At 38.5% G+C, this 22226-nt stretch overlaps 1 protein-coding gene across 8 annotated transcripts in view; it reads left to right on the top strand.

Moving 5' to 3' along the window:
* The window catches only part of SUN3 (Sad1 and UNC84 domain containing 3), a 111224-nt gene extending 90119 nt beyond the window's left edge, over positions 1-21105 (top strand). For 6 of the 8 annotated variants that reach the window (XM_039332122.1, XM_039332118.1, XM_039332120.1 and 3 more), the window contains 8 exons: positions 362-444; positions 1550-1578; positions 2186-2357; positions 8547-8631; positions 11523-11638; positions 17075-17242; positions 18772-18864; positions 20791-21105. In XM_039332122.1, the coding sequence (XP_039188056.1) occupies positions 362-444; positions 1550-1578; positions 2186-2357; positions 8547-8631; positions 11523-11638; positions 17075-17242; positions 18772-18864; positions 20791-20940 (896 nt within the window). In that variant the 3' untranslated portion in view covers positions 20941-21105. The remainder of the gene's footprint in view (positions 1-361; positions 445-1549; positions 1579-2185; positions 2358-8546; positions 8632-11522; positions 11639-17074; positions 17243-18771; positions 18865-20790) is intronic. The other 2 variants (XM_039332123.1, XM_039332121.1) reach the window with 2 other exon arrangements.
* The last annotated feature ends 1121 nt before the right edge of the window (positions 21106-22226 follow it).

Below are 22226 nucleotides of genomic sequence, written 5' to 3'. Positions count from 1 at the left end.
TCTGTAGAACTAAAATATATTAACTGATCATTTCAGCTGCAGTTCATGCAGAATAGAGACATTTTATTCTCTGAAGGCAAGACTTCAGTGAAGAAGCATATGCCCTTAGATAACTTTAATTCTTTTACCATAGCCAGTTGAATCTGTACCAAGTCTTTGGCTTTTGATTGGGATCTTTATTATGAGTGGTTATATCTGGAAAAAAATGTTAAAAATATTGATCAAACAATATGACAAATTAGATAACCTATCCATTTTAGATTTCAGCTGAAATAGGTATACATGATGCCAAAGTTAATTTGTTGCAGAGGAAAATTGAAATCAACTTTTTTAAAATAAAAAGCTTAATTTTTTTAAATAGGTGCTACTTACCTGGGACTGCTTGATGGAAACTGGCTGTCTGGAGATGAGTGGAAAGATTGTTCTATTTGTGATCTCATCCAGGTGATTTCCTATTATTGAATTGATTATTCAGCAATCTTTGTTACCAGCAGATCCAAAATGTGTACAGTATTGTATGCATTATAGTTATCTATAACAAGAATTAATTGCAATTCTCATAGTGTATTTTTCTTTTTCTTTTGAATAAGATTGATTCCTAGTAGCTACCTGAAGAAGATTCTTAGCAGTAGTTCCCAAAAGTGGTTTGATCTTGCTGTGTTCCTAGAGCTGAGAGAGAATGATTGTCCCAGAGTCACCCATTTGGCTTTCATACCTAGATTTTCCTGCTCCTAATCTGGTACCTTCACTATTAGATTGGCTCACATAGGGTGAACTTCAACAGCTGATTTTTTTCAGCCCTCAGAGACCTACCAATCATATTACCAACTCTGGGTACTACAAATGCTAAAATCATATAGGGATAATCGATCCTATTTAAAAGATTAAATTAACTGCTTATTTCTATATCAACTAACATTTGGGATTTTCTTTTTTAGAGCAACTTTGAAAACATTCAGCGTGTTGGGTGGAGGTTACATCTGGTCTACATTGGCATGAATCATAATTTTGCATTGTAAGAATGTCTGAACCCTTGATTAAAATGTTGAGTATCAGAAAAAAGATCTATTAGCTGATCCTGGTAATTAGGAAGGTCAAGGCATCTAAGTACTTGGAAGGATTGCTTCTAGGGAATCTCTGGCCTGTATGCTGAACTGTAAAGTCATAAAGTGTCCCACAAGAAGGCAATGGCAAACCAGTTCCATGTGACCAAAGTTTGATGAGGAGCTGAACTCAGCTTGAAAACTTTATGTCTTGGTAAAGGACTGAATGTATTTGCTACCACTTTGAATGCAATTAGTACTTATGCTCTCCAACATAATTAAAATGTTTATATTCTATTAAAGTTGGTCCACCTCTCTCTATAATAAACCTAAACAATTATGTAGTGGAGTTGCTCCCAAGCTATTTAAGTAGCCCTGTTCATAGGATTTTGCTTTGATGTAACAAGAAGTATGAGAAACTCATCTCAAATTATATGTCCTACCTGCAGTTTAAAATGAACAATATGCACATTTTAATTTGGAATTATTTTTTCCTTGATGTATAGGGTGGAACCAAAAACCTGAAATCCTTGAAGTAAGAAAACATCTGAATTATTTTATGCTGATAGTTTGCAAGTACAAACAAAAAACACTTTTACATACTAACCAAGAATGACAATTGGTCATAGTTAGCCCCCTACCAATGCAATGATTATTAGAAAATCATTGTAACAATGGTTAAGTAAGTGTCTTTGGTTAAATCATTTCCTCCCTTTCTGCCTTATCCTTCAGTATGACAATGCTATTGTGGTACTGCTTAATGGATGGCTTCATGTATCATTGGCATGTTTCCACTGACTGAACCTGCCTGCTCTAACCTGCCTGTTTAATTGTATAACAGCTTTGTGTTTCTGGGATTATAATTGTATAACAAAACATGAAATAAAGCACAACTTATTTGTTCCTCTTTAGCTCAATTCAAGTTAGTCAATGAACAATGTTTAATGAATACTATGTTAAGGCATGGATCAAGATTAGTCATTCTTCTCATAATGCAGTCATATCAATGCAATATATGGATGAAATGTGTTTTCTAAATTTTCAGGATTGTCATTACTGTATTTTGTAGTTTTTGAAATGGACTTAGTGAAAGATATGGAGAACAATACTGTGTTATCATTTCCCTTTGTTATTTTTTCTAGGAAAGCTAATCACATTTTACAATCAAAGGCACTTGAAATCCAATTTCCGAAGGAGCAGAAACAAAAGTTGCAAATGCAACTTCAAGATCTAAAACTGACTATAAACAATATTGTCTATAATACAGTTAGTCAAATATTAGAAGGATATGCAAGCAAAGGCATTAGAAGATGGGTAAGAGATCTTCGTAAGATTTTATTGATAGTTTCCTGACTCAAGCAAAGGAGATTGCTGGATTTCACTTGAAACAGGCAGAATTAACTCCACAGATGAATCATACAAAATTACTTTATTCCAGGCATCCTCAAGTCAATAACTTACAATTACTGTAGAAATTCCTCTGGAATGCAGATTGTAATTGGGACCCATTGCATAGGTAATAGGATAATAGATTTCTCCATTTTACGGAGCTCCCAACCCTTGTGGCTAAAATTCATAGAAAGCTAATAGACTGGCATGTAAACAGGATATCCTGTAATAAAAGACCCTCCCAGTGGCCAATCCTAACACAGATATAATAAGGTAACAACTAAAATTACATTTCCCAGAAGGCCATCCCTTAAGGGGACAGCATTTTAACCTTAAAATGCTACTTGCTCTACACACAGTTCTTAATTCCTAAGCTAGCTATATACTCTGACCAGCACACTCCCCACCTGGAATTATACAATTTCCACTATTAATTAACTATTAACTAGAATAAGCAAAAACATAGCATCAAAACAATGCAATTATGAGGTAAATACAAAACTCGTGATTCAATCTTCAAGTTCAGTCTTCCTCATCAGCAGTACCAAGTCGGTGACCGGTCTGGTGTAAAGCCTCTTAACAAGAGTTTTTGAATCACAACATGACTCAAATGGCTTCATGGTTTGGACTTCAACTTGGCGAACTAGTCTATCAGAGCTGGGTAGAACTTGATGCATAAGTCCTATAGGCCACGAGTTCCAATGTGCGTCCTTGTCTCTCAGCAAGACAAGGTCTCCTTCTTCTAGGTTAGGCTCTTTGGTCTTCCATTTGCAGCGATCCTGTAGAGTAGACAAGTATTCTTGCTTCCAGCACTTCCAGAAGTTGTTGGCGAGCTGTTGAACTTGTCTCCATTGCTGTTTATACATATCTTTGGGAACAAAGTTTCCTAATGGTGCTGACCAGTTGCCTGTCTTCTGGATTAGCAAGGTGGCTGGGCTGAGGATAGTTGGATTTTCAGGATCCGAGGAAACTGGAACCAAAGGCCAAGCATTGAACATAGAGTCCAGGATTTTGCGGGCTATGCCAATCATGTGTTCCCATTCTCCTCCCATGTAGGATGCATGGGGAGGATTGAATGTCCATACACAATTTTGGGCTTTTAGGTATTTGTCAGTTACTGGGTCATGGCACTTCATTAATCTGTAGTTCTTTGCAGGCTCCTACGAAGTTAGTTCCTTGGATGCTAAGACATGTGAATAGGACAATCACTGCTATGCCCAATATGAGGGGTCTCCGCTTGGAGGAGCATTCAAAGCGGGCTGGTTCTAGGAAATGGTTAGAGGGCGGTTTCTCTGTCTCCTTGACCATTGTCTAGAAGCAGATGGTCTGGACGGTTGTTTTCTTGTCCTTTCTTAGCAATTTGCTGGGTACCTGAGGTCGAACGTGGTCATCTTGATCTGGGTATAGAAGCGCATAGTGTTCTGGTCTCTGTGACATCAGGCTGTCTGGATGAGACAAGAACTCAGGACCCTTTAGCCAGATCAGTTCTGCCAACTGTGATGCAAGAATGGACCATGTAGCTTGGTCCGCAGGGTTCTGATCTGTTGGCACATACTGCCATTGCTCAGGACTTGAAGATCTTCTAATCCTTTCTACTCTGTTGCTTACATAGACATAGAAGCATCTGCTTTGGTTGTGGATGTAGCCCAACACCACCTTGCTGTTCGTGTAGAAGGTGGTGGATCGTAGCTTAAGGTCTATCATTTTCGTTATCAGGTCTGCAAGTTCTACAGCCAATACAGACCACAAAGTTCCAACTTCGGTACAGTTTGACCTTGTTGTGCTAGTTTCGCCTTTCCCATAGCGAAACTGACATAAATATGGCTCTCCCCGCCATAGACTCTGATGTATCCTACAGCTGCTATCACCTTCACTGATGCATCTGAGAAGACATGCAATTCTTTCTTTTGAACGGCAACTGGTGAGATGGAGACATACATGTGTTGCACGCGGATGCTTTGGAGAAAACTTAGGGATGGACACCATGTCTCCCAGTCTTGCTTCTTTTCTAGCATAAGCGGCTTGTCCTAGTTTGTAGTGCTCTGGGAGAGCATGCATAGCTGCAGAAATTCTTTGTCCTCTATCGACAAGGCTAAGTCATTGTGATTTTTGCTGGTCTGAAACACTGTTGCTCCCAAAACAGGTTTGGTTGTCGAAAGCGTTAAGTGTTCTTGGCATGGTTTCAGGTGGGATGCTCTCCCATTACTAAGAATGGAGGTCGTTGAGATATTCCCCTGGGTTGGAGTTTGTAGCCAGTTAACATAGACCATTCCTGAGATGACCCATCCAAGTTCCATCTTAAAGGCAATTGGGGGGCCTGTTGGGCTGCTGACCATTTCATGTTAGGCAAAGGTGTCAGGGGCATCTACTCCCCACAGAAGCAGGATTTCGGCTTCAGGATCTAGGGCAGGGAAGTGATCCACCATGAGTGCCAGGTGAGGTATGGTGTGTGCTACCTCTGGTGTTGGAATTTGACTGCAATCATCTGGTAAGGCATCCCATTCTAGCAATGGCGGCAGTAGGAACTGTGAACTCCCATCTAACAATTCTATGTAGAGTCTGGTGACTTTCCTCCCCACCGTGCTCTGGGGAACAGTGCACGTTGATATTGTGAAAGGCGTTTCTTCACTTGGGAGTTCACTTGGAAATGGCGAGTCGCTACATACTGACATGCAGTTGACACTCGCGATCGCCTCTGGGTGGACTTTGGAGCCATGCTGAGGATCCTTGGTCAGAGGAGGAATAGAAGTTGCTTGTTGTAGCTGCTCAGAGTCTGGATGCAGGGCTCCCGGGTGTTTGTCAATCTTGCCTACATGACACTTCACCTTAGTTGCAAAAGCTTTGGCCACGTGTTCTGTAGGCTCACAGCATTTGAAGCAGACCTCGTACTCTCCCAAATCCAACTTTCTTCTCCAGGATGTTGGAGGATACATTGGTGCTGTATAGGGCAGGGGTAGGCAACCTTGGCTCTTTTATGACTTGTGGACTTCAACTCCCAGAATTCCTGAGCCAGCCATGCTGGGGGGAAAGGGAAAGGTTTCCAAGCTGAGCCATGCTGGCTCAGGAATTCTGGGAATTGAAATCCACGAGTCCTAAAAGAGCCAAGGTTGCCTACCCCTGGTATAGGGGGTGTAGTCAGTCAGAGGTAGTATGGTGTTGAGTCATTAGGAGCACGATTCGTTGATCCTCATATGCATTGCTCCCAAGAGCAGGAGCATATGCCAGAGATGGCTGGTGATTTTCTTCAGAGTAGCGCATTCTGGTTGTCCATATAGGTCTTGATATGGCTGTGCGAGCTTCTACTTTCTGGACCTTCAAGGTTGGGCATGAAGGCAACACCTTTGGCCTCTGCCTGTAAAACTGCAGCCCTTGCTGTTTTTCTTGCTGCCTTCCTTTTTTGTTGTAGAAACTCAAGCCTGGCCTGAGCTATAGCCATTTCTTCCTTTTGTTTAGCCATTTCTTCTTTTTGTTTAGCCATTTCTTCCTTTTGCAGTTGCTCTGCCTTTGCCACACGTAAAACTGCTGTTGCCGCCACGGCATCGATTCATGCTTGTGCAGCTTGAGCAGCCAGGCTCTCTGCCCTGTAGATTCGGGAGAAATGGCTATGACGAGAAGATGCTTTGGAGTGACAGGAGGCGCCTGAGATGGAAGGTTGTTGTGACACGCTGGAACACACCTTGGACCGTTGTGAGTTATGATGAAAGGATGCGGCTTTCTTAGAGGCATGAGAGGGAGCCCCATGTGATCGCTGGGATGGTGCATGCAAACGATGGGATACTTCAGACTCAGCCCTCTTACTCAGTGTGTCTTTCTCTTGAAGTCCAGTTTGGAGAGACTCCTTACTGCTTTGTAGCAGCTTTTCACACTCTCTGTTTATCAGCTTGAGGTGTTGCATTTCCCTTTTGGATGTTGAATTTGGATGTCTATGAGGCGGCATTCATAGTCTGTACATAGTCTGTACAATGTAGGAAAACCTGTCCATATCCTCTTCCAAAGAATGAATGTGCCTGGGGGAAAGCTTATCTTTGGACACATCACAGAATCCCTGCAGCTTCTCCCAGTATTCCTCATGATGATCATAGAGGCCACTCCACTTCTCCAGCAGGCTTGACCATTTGGCTTCGGTGGGCTTTCTTTGATGTCTCAAGTCATAAGGTTTCTAAGACATTTCTGCCTTTTCCAAATTTTGGATATCAAGTTCTGCATACAAGTCAAGGTTAGTTGGTTGGACTGGGTTTTCTGGCCCATTAGAAGATTCTGCCATGACTAGGGAAGACTCAGAAGTTTTCCTAGATGTTTTGAATGGGTTCAGTGAATTTTGCTCTTTGACCACCAGGATGCGCTGTTTGCGTGGGTAAAGACTTCAGTAAAATTCACTCTTTGACCATCAGGGCGCACTGTCTGCAGGTAGCATAAATACAAGCCTGTTATTTGCAGGTTAGCCACCAAAGGGTGCTGCGTCTAGGCCACTAGGATGTGTTGTTTACAGACAGCTTAAATTCAGGCCTTTGTTTGCCGATTGGCCACCTAGACTACACTTAGAAAAGACTGGTTGCAATCTGATCCCTTTTAATGAGCTACAAAGTTCTGGGTGTCTGTTTATAGAACTCTAAGGCTTGCATTCCTGACTCAAGATTTCAAGTGAGAACGTAGAAGTTTGCACTAAAAAAGGAGCTCAGTTTGCTATTTTCCTTCAAGCAATAGTCAAAGGAACATCTGAGTGGCCGGCTTCACTTAATCAAATAGGCTGGCCTTTATTGTTCCCTGTGCCTGCATTCCAAGGGAAGAGATTTGCAGGAGGTGTTCAGCTTACACATTTGGTAGATAGCGATCTCATGCAAATTTACCTGTCTCTTAGCAACTGATTGCTTTGGTTTACAAGCAGGCTGAGAAGTGATCCCAGCAAAGGGGGTTGGGCTGTTAGCTATACACAGACACAGTTCTTTTTCAGTTTGAAATGCTGAGTTTTTTTAGATGGGGAAGTGATCTTTTCAACCTAGCTAGGCAGAGCAATTTCAACACACATACATCTCTTTACACATGCAAGCAAGGAAAGGTATGCAGGAGGAGACTTTCACTTTAGATGAAGATTTGTTTCTCTTTTTAATCTCTTGCAGGCAGAGCAAGGCATGCAGGCGGAGATCAAAGGTAGATAAATGCAAGAGAAGGTTTCAATCCTTTTTCCTTTAGGCAGATAGAAAAAGATAGATTCTTTTTTACTTTAAGCAAAGAGAGAAACACATAATATCTTTTTACTGTCCTGGCTCAAGCAAAAAGATTGCTGGATTTCAGTTGAAACAGGCAGATAACTCGACAGATGAATCATGCAATTATTTTATTATCAGGTATCTTCAAAACATTAACTCACAGTTATTGCAGAGGTTCTTCTGAAATGCAGATTGTAATCTGGACCCATCACATAGGTAAAAGGATAATAGATTTCTCCATTGTAACAGAGCTCCCAACCCTCATGGCTAGGATTCATGGAGAGATAATAGACTGACACAAGTAAACAAGATATCCCATAATAAAAACACAAAACCCTCCCAGTGGTCAATCCTAACACAGATATAATCAGGTAACAACTAAGACTACATTTCCCAGAAGACCATCCCTTAAGGGGACAGCATTTTAACCCTTAAAATGCTACTTGCTCTACACACAGTTCTTAATTCCTAAGTTAGCTATACACTTTGACCAGATGGCTATATACTCTGACCAGCACAGATAGAAATCATATTTATGCCAAATCAATATGACTAAATTCACCAAATCAAATCCTGGCATGCTAGTAATTTTGTTCATGTTCTTTTAGTTAGTCTTCCAGCTCAAACTGGCAACTTTACTGGCAACAGCACAGTGAAGTCAAGTAGACTGAAGGCATGATTTATAGACTTTTCTATTCTGTATTTGTGTATCACTTTTTATTACTTGTGCCACTTGTGGAGTGGCAATTCATATCATAAGTGATGTATGTGATTCAATATTTCTGGAAAGTTGCAGTAATGTTCGGGTTTAATTTTTTAAATCATTTCTGGCTCCTTTTCTAAATTTTCCCAAACTTATAGATGTATTAAATGTATGAATTGTAATTTTACCTTTTATCCATGACAGAATATTGAAATAATTCTTAAAAAATTAGAACAAAAGTTGGATGAAGATGTTGTTCAGATGACAGATTATGCACTCCAATCTGCAGGTATTTGCAGCAGCTATTAGAATAGAATAGAATAATAGAATAATAACTTTATTGTCACTTTGAATGTACACTAATCGGCATACATTAAACTGACACTTCATTGCATACAACTCTCAAAGGATCACCCTACAATATACACTACATAAATAGGACAAAAAATAAATACAGAATTATACATATACTTACATATATTATATGACACAGAGAAACAACAGCCTAGTTCAGGTTATGTATACATGTGCATGGCAAGAAAAACGAATCTTGCAAGTTTACCAGATGGGTGGGATAGGGAACGAAGCTATTGCAGAATCTGGTAGTCCTGCTGGAAATACTTCAAAACCTCCTCCGAGAGGAAGGAGAAACAGATTGTAAAGTGGGTGTGTGGGGTCTCTAACAATGCTTTGAGCTCTAAGCACATAGGGTTTATAAGCAGCATCCTGAATATCAGGAAGTGAGCTTCCTATGATCTCGGCTGTCCTTACCATTCTCTGTATGGACTTTCTGTCTGAGGCACTGGTGCCACCAATCCAGACAGTGATGCAGTTTGTTAAAATGCTTTAAATCGTGCCTCTGTAAAAAGTGGCCAAGATAGAAGGAGAAAGATGTGAACTCCTCATCCAACACAGGAAATGCAAATGCATTGTATGCTTCACTATGGATGACGTGTGGAGAGACCAAGTAAGATTGTTAGTTATCTGCTCCCCCAGATACTTAATACTGTTGACCACCTCTACAGCTGCATACTTGATACTGAGTGGAATATGACTATGCTGGCTCTTTCTAAAATCTACAATGATCTCCTTTGTTTTATTAACATTTAGAACCAGGTTACTTTTATTATACCAATCCACCAGAGCCTTCACCTCCTCCCTATAAGCATCTTCATTGTCATCTTGGATAAGTCCCACCACTGCCGTGTCATCTGCATACTTCACAATATGATTCCTAGCAGATTTGGCACAGCTTTGTGGGTCATCAAGGTGAACAATAATGGACTCAGGACACAGCCCTCTCCAAACTACATAATTAGATTTTGGAAATCCCTACTATTCATATATAGTACAGTTTTAATTATATAAAATATTATGTGTATTTCAGTTGTTAAATTAAAACAAATGTCAAGTATTTCATGTAATCATTATACTATTTTAATAATGTATTACATAATTAGATTTTGGAAATCCCTACTATTCATTTATCATACAGCTTTAATTAGTATAAACTATAATGTGTATTTCAGCTGTTAAAAAAATGTCAAAGTATTTCATGTAATCATTATGCTATTACTTTTAATAATATAGTTTATTAGTATCAATATCAAGTACAATATCTGAAAAGTCTTCAAAAGCATTTTGCACATATTTTAATATGCAAGTTCTAAGAGGTTCACTATGAAATTGTGCAAGCATAGTTGAAAATTGATAGAAAAGTTTCCAGCTTTCTTACTAAATGCTTATCAGAAAATATTCACAGCCACTGTCTTTTTAGATTTATTCCTAAAAGAATGAGCTTTAGGAATACCCTAGAGCAGAGGTCTGCAACCTTAAATACTCAAAGACCCAGTTGGACTCGTTTCCCAGGGAAAAGAAAACACTGGGAGCTGCAAAACTTGTATGTCCATGCATGTGCGCACAAAGGGGAGGGGGAAAAACTTCATTGAAAAGTTTAATTAAAAAGAAATAGAGGCTGCTGTGCATGAGTTCTCTCTCTCTCTCCTCTCCCCCCTCTTTCTCTCTTTTCTCTCTCTCTCTCTCTCTTTCTCTCTTTCCTCTCTTTTTCTCTTTTCTCTCCCTCTCTCCCTCTCTCTCTCGCTCACTCTCTTTCCTCTTCCTCTCCCTCTCTTTCTCTCTCTTTCCTCTCCCCCCTCTTTCTTTCTTTTCTCTCTCTTTTTCTCTCTTTCTCTCTCTCTCCCTCTTCTCTTTCTTTCTTTCTCCCCCCTCTATTTCTCTCTCTGATCTTCTGCTCACCTGGCAAGCTGGCTTCAAGCTGTTCTCCAACAAGCTGACACACATTCTTATTGGGCTGGTTTTTTCCTGCCCTTCTTGCTTCCTGCTTCCTACTTCCTGCAGAGACACAGCCAAGGCAGGAGCCCTGCCCAATAAGCTTGTCAGCTCATTGGAGAACAGGGTGAGGCCACTCTCTTTTTTATACACAGAGGAGTGAGTGAGGGAGGGAGGGAGGGAGGAGAGAGAGAGAGAGAGAGAGAGAGAGAGAGAGAGAGAGAGAGAGAGAGAGAAGGGAACATCTCTCTCTCTGTGTCTCTGTCTCTCTCTCTCTGCAAATGGCAGAGGAGGCTGGGAACCGCAGGAGAAGGCTCAAAGAGCCACATGCGGCTCTGGAGTTGTGGGTTGGCGACCCGTGGCCTAGAGCTTCAAACATGACAGACATAAGAGAACTGTAGCCCATTAAACATTTCTCTTTTTTCTATTTTACGCAGCCATAACATTTCACTCAGATTAAATTCCAAGGTAGATGTATTTTAGATGCAGCTAATAATTTTATGTCATCTGGTCGCATTTAAAATGCATGGTAGACTTATCTCTGCAATAATAAACTAAGCAACAATAATAACAAAATCACCCCAAATGTGGCTTTTAAAGATCTGGATAAATATAAATATACATTGCAAATGACTTATTCACTAGTGTACATTCTCTGTTATTCTTCATTGATGACAGAAATCTCCCATCCCCAATATTTTGTATTGGAGGAGTTTACTAATTGTTTGTTGTACATAAACTGTAAAAGAAATTATATTATCTGCACTCTCTGCTAATAAATTGCATTAGTCTTATATGCCTGGATTTTTTTGTATTAAAAAATTGCATTTTTTGTATCCATTAAAATAGATAAATGATGAGATATTTTATTGTAATACAATGTAATTCTAGGTGCCACTATTGTTCAGTCCAGAACCACTAGAAGCTACCACTATCCTGATGGAAACTATTCCTGGATGTCACTCATTATATTCCCTTTCGTGAAACCACCAGATGTAATTCTTCAGGTATAAGTAAAGATAAAGTATTTGGAAGATAGTGCTGGGCTTCAGACTTCAGTGACTGTAAGTTAGAGAACAGATTCCTTGAGATTTTACTGGCAACTGTGGCTAGAATCTTCAGAGGCAAAGTGATATGCTATTCAAACCAAAGGCAACTGCTTGGGCTCCAATCTTTATAGCTACATGTCTTGAATTCAGATTGGCTTTTAGGCAAGCTGCTTTCTGATTGGTTCTTTCTGGCCCATCCCGATTGCCATTTTTGGAGTGCAAGTTCTTGATTCTTAGTTTGTGCTTGATTCTAGTTTATTTATTTAGCATATGGCATGGATTCTAGTTGATTAGTTTAAAGAAATGAGTCTTGATTGGGTTCTTGGAAGTTTCTGATTTGCCTGAACTAAAGCTAACACTAAAGTGTTCCAACTGATGTTCAAAAAAACCCCCTCATATAATAAACATTAATTAAACAGAAGCTTAAACTATAGAAACCAAAATGAAGACAGTAGATCAGGTGCTGCAAACGACAGTAGATCAGGAACTGCGAATGGCCATAGACTGGGTGCTGCGAACAGCAATAGACCGGGTGGTGTGAATGACAGTAGACATGGAGTGGTGGTCTTATCTCCAGATACAAGCAAGATACATGAAGGATAAGCAAGAATGGGGAATTAACAGACAAGATACGGGGTTAGATAAAATACTGCTAGGCCCAGAGAAAAAACAAAATATTTATAAATACCTGTTGGAATATAAACTATATGAGGAACAGGTTAAAGAAACAATGGTGACATGGGCAATAGATCTAGGATATAATATAAATATGGATCAATGGCAGCAAGTATGGGAGCGAAATAACAAAATTACAGTGGCAACATCATATAAAGAAAACCTGTATAAGATGGTTTACAGATGCCATCTCCCTCCAGCCAGATTAGCCAAAATGTATAACGGATATCCATCTATGTGTTGGAAATGTAAAAAATAAAAGGGCACCTTTTTTCATGTATGGTGGACATGTAGAGAAGCACAGGTGTACTGGCATATGGTCTGGGAATGGGCAATAGAAATGACTAGGCAAAACATTCAATACAAACCTGAGACATTACTATTAGGAATACTAGAGAAAAATGTAAATAAAGAGGACACATATTTAATTATCACGTGGTTACAGCAGCAAGGAGACTATTTGCTCAAAAGTGGAAAGCAATGGAAGTACCGAGTGGGAAAGAACTAATAAAGAAAATTATGTATTGCGCAGAACTAGATAGGATAACTAAAAGATTAAAAAATCAGGAAGAAACAGAATTTTATCGAATATGGAATAAATTTTATAGATGGAGGGGAAAAAAATGGAGGTCACAGTAAAGAGATAAGTTGAGATAGAGCCAGAAATGTATAGTTGTATATAGATATATTATATGTAATTAATGTACAATATGGACTGAGATGTCAGTCAAAGACGATTTAACATGTTCAATGTTTTTAATCCTTTTTTCTTTGTACTTAATAAAAAACTGAAAAATAAAAAATAAAAAAAGAAGACCTTTAAACTAAAATTGAGAGGGAAGGGTGACCAACCATTAGAAAACAAAACCAATCATAAATCCCCAAAAAACAAATCAAACAAAGAGGTAGGGAGTGATGAGAAAAAAGAAAAAAACCAAACAACAATCAGAAGATCCAGGAAACATACCCATGGACAAACATAAAAGTCTTAAATATTTATATATTAATGTTCAAAGTTGGAGAACAAACAGGATGAACTAGAAACAATAGTACATGAGGGTAGATATGACATAATTGGCATTACAGAAAGCTGGTGGGATGAAACCCATGACTGGAATGGACTGATGGATGGATACAAATTGTTCAAAAGAAACAGAACTACAAAAAGAGAAGAGGGACTTGCACTATATGTAAGAAAACACTACATATTTACAGAAATGCACATGATCAAAGATAAAAGCCCTCCAGAATACTTATGGGTCAATATAAAAAGAAAAATAAGTGACATTGCCATAGGGGTATACTACAGGCCACCCAACCAATCAGAAGAAATGGACTCTTTGTCAACCAGTTAACAAATGTATGTTGGAAGCATACCACGGTAGTAATGGGAGATTTCAGATGGGAGACAAACTCTGCAGCAAGCGGGAGATCAAACAGATTCCTAACTAAGCGCACTGACAATTTTGTCATTCAAAAGGTAGAGGAGGGAACTAGAAGTAAAGCTATACTGGACCCAATTCTTACTAATAGACAAGAAGTGATACAGGGAGTTGAAGTTACCAGAACCTTGGGTGAAAGTGACCACATCATACTGGAATTCAGTATAATGCAAACAATATAATGCAAGCAATAGAAAATAATTCAACCAATGTCTTAAACTTCAGAAGAGCTGATTTTAACAAACTCTGAAAGAACCTAGAAAAGATTCCATGGATAAAAATCCTAAAAGGAAAATAATTCAAGAAGCATGGGAAACTCTGAAAAATGCTATAATAAAAGCCCAGTCCATCAGAAAACCACTGAAAAAGAAAAACAAGAAGAAACCAGCATGGCTGCACAAAGATTTCTTAGACAAACTGAAAGATAAAATGGACAAATGCAGAAAATGAAAAGAGGGACACATAACTAAGGCTGATTATCAGCAGACAGCCAGAATATGCAAAGACGAAGTCAGGAAAGCAAAGGTCCAGAATGAACAAAGACTTGCAACAGAAATCAAGGATAATAAAAAAAGTTTCTTTCAACAGATTAATAACAAGAAAAAAGTCAAGGAATCTAAGTTCACCACAGAGAGAAAATGGTAAGAAGCAATAGGGAGAAAGCAGAGCTGCTTAACTCATTCTTTGCATTAGTCTCCACACAAAAAGAAATTACAGTACGACATACCAAAAAAAAAAAAAATACTGCGAAAGACAAACTGGAAACAAAAATTAAAATAAAATAAGCAAGAAAATGGTAAGAGAACACCTATCTGACCTTGACAAATAGAAATCACCAGGACCTGACAGATTACATTCCAGAGTTCTGAAGGAACTGGCAGATATTATCCCAGAACCATCGCACCATGTTTTTCAAAAATTGTGGAGCACTGGGGAAGTACCTGAGGATTGGAAAAAGGCTGATGTGGTTCCCATCTTCAAGAAAGGGGAAAAAAACAGATCCAGGAAACTACAGACCAATCAGCCTAACCTCAATACCTGGGAAGATACTGGAAAAAATAATCAAAAAACAGATCTGTGAACATCTAGAAACAAATAAACAGGTTTGTTAAAAACAGACCATGCCAAACCAATCTTATTTCATTCATTGATAAATTGACTAAATTAGTAGATCAGAAAACGCTGTGGACATAGTATACTTAGATTTCAGTAAGTCATTCGACAAAGTAGATGACTATCTACTGCTTGGTAAGCTAGGAAAAGGTGGAATAGCCAACTGATGGATTTGTAGCTGGCTGACAAACCGTACTCAACGAATAGTCCTCAATGGTACTACATCCACATGGAGAGACGTAAGCAGTGGAGTACCACAAGGTTCCATGTTAGGCCCAGTACTCTTCAATATCTTCATCAATGTCTTAGATGAAGGAATAGAAGGGTAACCCATCATATTTGCAGATGATACTAAACTGGCAGGAATAACCAACACCCCAGAAGACAAGCTCAGGATTCAAAAAGATCTTGACAAACTGGAACAATGGACCCTATCCAACAAAATGAGTTTTAATGTGGAGAAAAGCAAAGTTTTACATTTAGGCAGGAAAAATCAAAGATATAAGCTCAGATTAGGTGAGATCTGGCTCAAAAACAGTAACTGTGAGAGGGACCTTGGAGTCTTAGTGGACGATCACTTGACTATGAGCCAGCAATGTGCAGCTACAGCCAAAAAAGTTAATACAATCTGGGGTTGTATAAACAGAGGCATAGAATCAAGATACACGAAATATTAGTAACCAATTTTGGTCACCATATTACAAAAAAGATGTTGAAACCTTTGAAAAAGTTCAGAGAAGAGGAACTAAGATGATCAAAAAAATATGAAGAACAACTGCTGGACTTGGATCTGGCTAGTCCAGGGGTCTGCAACCTTAAACACTCAAAGAGCCACTTGGACCCATTTCCCAGAGAAAACAAAACACTGGGAGTTGCAAAACTTGTGCACGCATGCGCGCGCACACAAAGGATGGGGACATTGATTGAAAAGTTCAATTAAAAAGAAATAGAGGCTGCTGTGCATGAGTTCTCTCTCTCTCTCCTCTCTCTCTCTCCCTCTCTTTCTCTTCCTTTCTCTTTAGTCTCCTTCGCTCTCTCTTTCTCTCTCATTACTCTCCCTCTCTCTTTCTCTTTCCTCTCTCTCTCTTTCCTCTCCCTCTCTTTCTCTTTCTCTCTTTCCTCTCTCTTTTTCTCTTTTCTCTCCCTGTCTCTCTCCCTCTCTTTCTCTCCCGCTCTCTTTAGTCTCCCTCTTTCTCTCTTTCCTCTCCCTCCCTCAGTCTTTCTCTCTCTCTCTCTTTTCTCTCCCTCTCTCTTTTTTCTCCCCCTGTCTCTCCCTCACTTTCTCCCTTGCTCTCCCTCTCTTTCTTTCTTTCTCCCCCTCTTTCTTTCCTCTCTCCCTCTCTCTCCCCCCTCTCTCTCCCTCTCTCCGATCTTCTGCTCACCTGGCAAGCTGGCTTCAGGCTCTTCTCCAACAAGCTGACACACGTTATTGGGCTGGCTTTCTCCTGCCCTTCCTGCTTCCTGCAGAGACACAGCAAAGGGAGGAGCCCTGCCCAATAAGCTTGTCAGCTCATCGAAACAGCGTGAGGCCACTCTCTTTTTTACACACGCAGAGAGAGAGAGGGAGAAGCAGGGAAGCACAAGTGCCTCTCTGTCTCTGTCTTTCTCTCTACAAATGGCAGGCTGGGAGTTGCAGGACAAGGCTCAAAGAGCCACAGATTGCCGACCCATGGGCTAGTCTAAAGAAAAGAAGAAATAGGGGTGACATAATAGCAGTATTCCAATATTTGAGAGGCGGCCACAAAGAAGAGGGGGGGGGGTCAAATTAATCTCCAAAGCACCAGAGGGCAGGACAAGAAACAATGATTGGAAACTGATGAAAGAGAGAAGCAACCTGGAATTAAGGAGAAAGTTCCTAACAGTGAGGACAATTAACCAGTGGAACAGCTTGCCTTCAGAAATCATGGGTGCTCCATCACTGGAGGTTTTTAAGAAGAGATTGGACAGTCACTTGTCTGAGATGGTATAGGTTCTCCTGCTTGAGCAGGGAACTGGACTTCCAGATTCTATTCTATTCTGTTCTGTTCTGTTCTGTTCTGTTCTATTCTATTCTACTCTACTCTACTCTACTCTACTCATTAAATCCTCTTTAATTGACTGAGTTATAGGATTTATACAGTAGAATACTTAAATTATTCAGAATTTTCTCTTTATTCTCTTTAAGCCCAGTTATCACCTTGGAAATTGCTGGTCTTTTCCTGGAAGTCAAGCTGAAACTGTTATCAGATTAGCTAAAGAAATTATTCCAAGGGCTGTTACAATACAACATATATCTAAGAAAGTCTCCCCCACAGACAAGATCTCTAGTGCTCCCAAAGATTTTGCTATTTATGTAAGCATCATGGTCTAATTTATTTACTAAATTTAAGTAAAAATTAACTTGCAACTTGCATTTCTATGATTGTTATTGTTTTAGGATTGAAAGATTCCTCTCTAGGTCAGATTGGGTCAACTACCAAGAGGATGATTGTATTAAGATCATTTCACTGAATATTTTTTACATCACAATATGCTTTTATATCCCAATGTCCCAATATATTTTATAACCCAATGCCCCAATTTTATATCCCAATATGGTATACATATTTTATTTTACATTCATTTATTATGTCATTAGACTAATGAAAAAACAATTTTCACATTAACAATCTCGATTTTACCAATACTGTAACTGATTAGTTGAAACAATTTCTGAATATTTTGTTATAATTATAGTTTCTTCACTGTGATTGTTGGTTAGATACAACTGATTAGCTTCATACAACATACTAAACTATAGCTCATGTTTTACAAATGGCAGTGGCAAACCCAAACAACTAATACAAAAGCACATTTTGCATGAAGTCTTTTATATTCAAAGATTTTGACAATCATAGACACAATCATAGAATCATAAGAGTTGAAAGATCCCAGGTTGGATTTCTTTCTAACGAGTTTCTACCCATTACTTCTCATCCTGCCCTCAAGTACTATGGAATATTAATTTATCCCCTCTTGCTGAAATATAGTCCTTTGAAAGCTTGAGTTCCTTCATCCTGTTTAACTTTATATGAAATCACTCAGGAAGTAACTTACAGCTTTGGCATGGAGTGCATGTAGCATATTACAGTAATGATTTAGTTCTACTGCTTCTTGCCACCTAACTATAAAAAAGAAAGGTTTCTTGAGCATTGCACAAAGTTAATAATGGGAGATGAAGGAGAACAAATTAGATTTAACTTTCTATTTTAAATTGCCTTAATTCATTAATTAGAGTAAGTCTTACAGTGCTTTCTGAAATAAAAATTGACAAAACAAAGCTATCACTTTATATTATTTAATTACAGTCAAATGTAATTATCAAAGCTAATGTGTGGATGGCACAAAATATAATGGAAACGTCCAAGGTCATTGAAGAGAAACTTTGTATGTGTGCACACCTCTGTACATATAGATACATAAACACACATACTGTATTCCAATGTATTTCAGACTAAATTAGTCTTTCAAAGGCACTGTATAAATGTTCATCCTATATTGGCATTTTTCAGGATAAAAATGATTAACCAGAACTATGTATATTGCTGAAATATGTGAACTAAAAATAATAATTTTTTGCTTTGTATTTCTGAGTATTAAGTTTATGATAACTCTACAGGTAAATAATTGATTCTTTAATTAGGATATCAGTGGATCTTTAATAAATATCCAGTAAGCCATGAACAGTCTCATATTAATGACTTAAAAATGCTTCTCCACAATTTGACTAGCTACATATGTCAGATTGGATTCCAAAATGGTTAAAATCTTTGTCTTTCTTCTACTTTTATGGAATATTCTATGAGGTCATGATTGTTGGTAATAAATCCTTTCTTCCAAAAGGGACTAAAAGCAGAAGAGGAGAAACAAGGAACTTTCTTGGGTCAGTTTACATATGACATGGAAGGATTCTTAATTCAAACATTCCAGTTGAAAGTATGTAGAAGAGAAATTTCCACACAATTTTAATAAACATTGCTATTGATCAAGGGGACAGTTATAATAATCCATACAGTTAGCATAACTATATAATCATCATGATTTTCCATAAAATTAAAAAAAAGAATCTCTAGGTTAATTCCTCTTGACATTAAATCCTGATCTAGTGCTAAAGGAATGAATAGTGAGATGCCTACATGAAATGCCACACTTGAGCATATCCCTCTTTTTTGCCTGGCAGAAGAAGGAATTATTAGAACTTTACTTTGGCAGGTTCTTATTTATTGGCAGATGAGAATCACTATAACCACATAACATTTGGGGGTACTAATGATGGCTTGCACTAAGTGATTTGATTGATTTATTACCCATAAATGCCTATATTGGGTGGAAAGCCCAATCACAATGCGGGCCATATGGTGACATATCAGGTGGTTTTCACCTTTGCAGTGCCGGGATAGGCATGGCCTGTGCAGGCCGGATGTGGTCCATGGCCCGTGAGTTTGACATGCCTGGCCTATATGATTTTGGTTCTTAGGAAGCTTTGGGATCATCTTCCTTATGGAAACAAATCATTTAATGCATGCCATCATTAGTACCTCCATTTGTTAAAAGTCCTCCATTTGGAGAGATTGGGGGCAAGGATTTGTAGACACATTATTTTGTTGCAGTTCCTGAATTATGGAATAGCTCTATCCCAGTGGTTCTCAACCTGTGGGTCGGGACCCCATTTGGGGTCGAACGACCATTTCACGGGGTCTCCAAACAAGGCTGTCCGCCATTTTTTCCCCCTTTTCTTTGGCCACGCCCCTGGCACCCGGTGATGTGTAAGTGGTTGGGGGTCACCACAACATGGGGAACTGTATTATGGAGTCACCGCATTAGAAAGGTTGAGAACCACTGCTCTATCCTAAGGTCAGAACAGTAGCCACACTCATGGTCTTTAATCTAAACAATGATTTTCCTGAAAAAATTCAGGGGACGAGTGCACATTCTGTGTATTGTTTTGGTTCTAATGTTTTATTTTACTACACTGTCGAGTAATCATAAAACAGGTCATCACACATGACTGACCCAATTTTTACAACCTGTTTTGTAGCAGTCATTAAACAAACACCATGGTTATTAAACACCATAGTTAGATGAACCCATTGTTTGCTATAGGTGATTTTTGCCAGAAACCAGATGTAAATGCCAGTTTTCTGTAAAAATGTGAATTGTGATCATGTGACAGCAGGAAGTAGCAATAGCTATAGATGTAGGCAAGTTTCTGAGTTCCCAAAATGCTGCCATCTGACCATGGGGTGGGTCAGCTGTCGGAACTCCAGGACTGGGTCATAAGTACATTTTGAGGGTCCATTTTCATTTTGAATAGTTGCAAAATGATCAATTTAGCAAATAATAATAAGGACTCGATAGGTAGACAAAATGCCAAATCCAGTCTGAACATCTGGCTGACTGTGCGATGATCCATAATAATAATAATGTGATGATGATGATGATGATGATGATGGAGTTGGGAAGGGACAATGATATAAAAATAATTGAAATAAATAAATATTGTTTTAATGCGAATCAGGAATTGTTAATTTAAAATAAGAATCTGCAAAGTAAATAACTTCAGAAAGAATCCTGGCTTTTATATGCTAAATGCATTTTGTTTATTCTAGTGATTTTTTATAGTTGGTTAAATCAGCTGCATTAAACCAAGAATCTTTTAAAATAAAGTCATGACTGTTATTCCTTCCAATTATGTGGCCACAGAATGTGCTTGAGGCAAGTTGTGAATATTCCTACATATGCTATTTTTATGTTAGCATTCTATGCAGACCAGACATATTGCAAGAAAAATATATTATCTGTAATAACTTTTAATCACATTAATTAAGCAATGGCAGAATTAAAAATTTCTCTCTTTTTCAGAATGAATCTTCTGAATTAATGAGATACATAAAGCTGAAAGTGATAAACAACTGGGGTCATCCTAAGTATACTTGCATTTATCGGCTTAGAGTGCATGGCGATCCAAGTTCATCTAAGAATTCTGTAGATGATCATGCTAATAAAAGATGAAATGATAGCAGTCCAATGACAAGTTATTGTAATTTTCCCAAGCTTCTCATTCTATAACTAAAATGGAAAAATGCATTCTAGGAAGCTGATCTATTCTTATATTATTTCATAATAGTATTTCTATTTCTATTATGAAATATAGGTAGCTCTCGACTTATGATCACAATTGAGCCTAAATTTCCTATTCCTAAGAAAGGCATTTGTTAAGTGAATTTTGCACTATGTTATGACCTTTCTTGCCACAGCTATTAAGTGAATTGCTGCAATTGTTAAGTTAGTAACACGGTTGTTAAGTACATCTAGTTTCCCCGTTGACTTTGATTGTCAGAAGCTCGCAAAAGGTAATCACATCATAAATATGAGCCAATTGCCATCATAAATATGAGCCAATTGCCAAGTGTCCAAATCTGAATTATGTGACCATGGAGATGCTGCAATGATCATGTGAAAAATGGTTATGTTGCTTTTTTCAACATAATTGAAAATTGTACGTTCAGATAGCTACTACATGAATAGATGTAGAATAGAATAGAACAGAATAGAATAGCTTTATTGTCATTTTAAATGAACACGATAGTAAGTTGAGAACTACCTGTAGCATAGATATAATAAACAATTTTAAATATTTGTGACTATTGATGGCTTCAGGGAGAAAAATATATGAAAACATTACCAGATAGGAAGAAAATAAATTAAATTTCTCTGTGGCCCGAGACTTATTGTCAGGGCCAAAACCTTATCGTAAGAAAACAGAACTTGGGGCTTCTGGTTCCGGTTTGCGGCAGTGCGGTCGAGCTGATCGAGTTTCCCCTGCCGGTAGACCCTTAGAGGGTCGAAAAGACGCTCTGGAGGATGTCTACCATTGAGGAGGCATCTCGGATAGTTGCAGAGGAGCGGCGGCAGCCTCTGTACACCGAGTATCTCCTTTGGGCTGACAGAGTAAAGATCGGCCAGTAAAATGGCCGATCATTTAGCTGCGCCAACCACAAGCCACAAGATCAGCTAAGCAAATGGACCCACCATGGAGAACTTGATGAGACTTTCCTTTCACCTCTATTTTCTTTATGCCTGTGAAAAGTTTTTTTTCTCTCTTGGAATTATTCCCTTTTCTGTTGAAGCGGCTTTTTAAATAGAGGAAGAGAAGCACAAAAGATTAAATTTATTTTTGTTTTAATGGTTGATTTTATTTTTGGATATTGGGAGCCTCAATAAATTTTTTTATAATATTTGGAGAATATTGTTTGCTTTTACCTTTATGGTGTCTGGAAGGATTGAACATCTGCTTA

This window comes from Crotalus tigris, unplaced genomic scaffold (genome assembly GCF_016545835.1).
Source record: "Crotalus tigris isolate CLP2741 ecotype Arizona unplaced genomic scaffold, ASM1654583v1 scf7180000024448.655566, whole genome shotgun sequence".
NCBI lineage: Eukaryota > Metazoa > Chordata > Lepidosauria > Squamata > Viperidae > Crotalus > Crotalus tigris.
The sequence above is the reverse complement of the archived record's forward strand: the minus strand, read 5'-3'. Positions and strand labels throughout refer to the sequence as shown.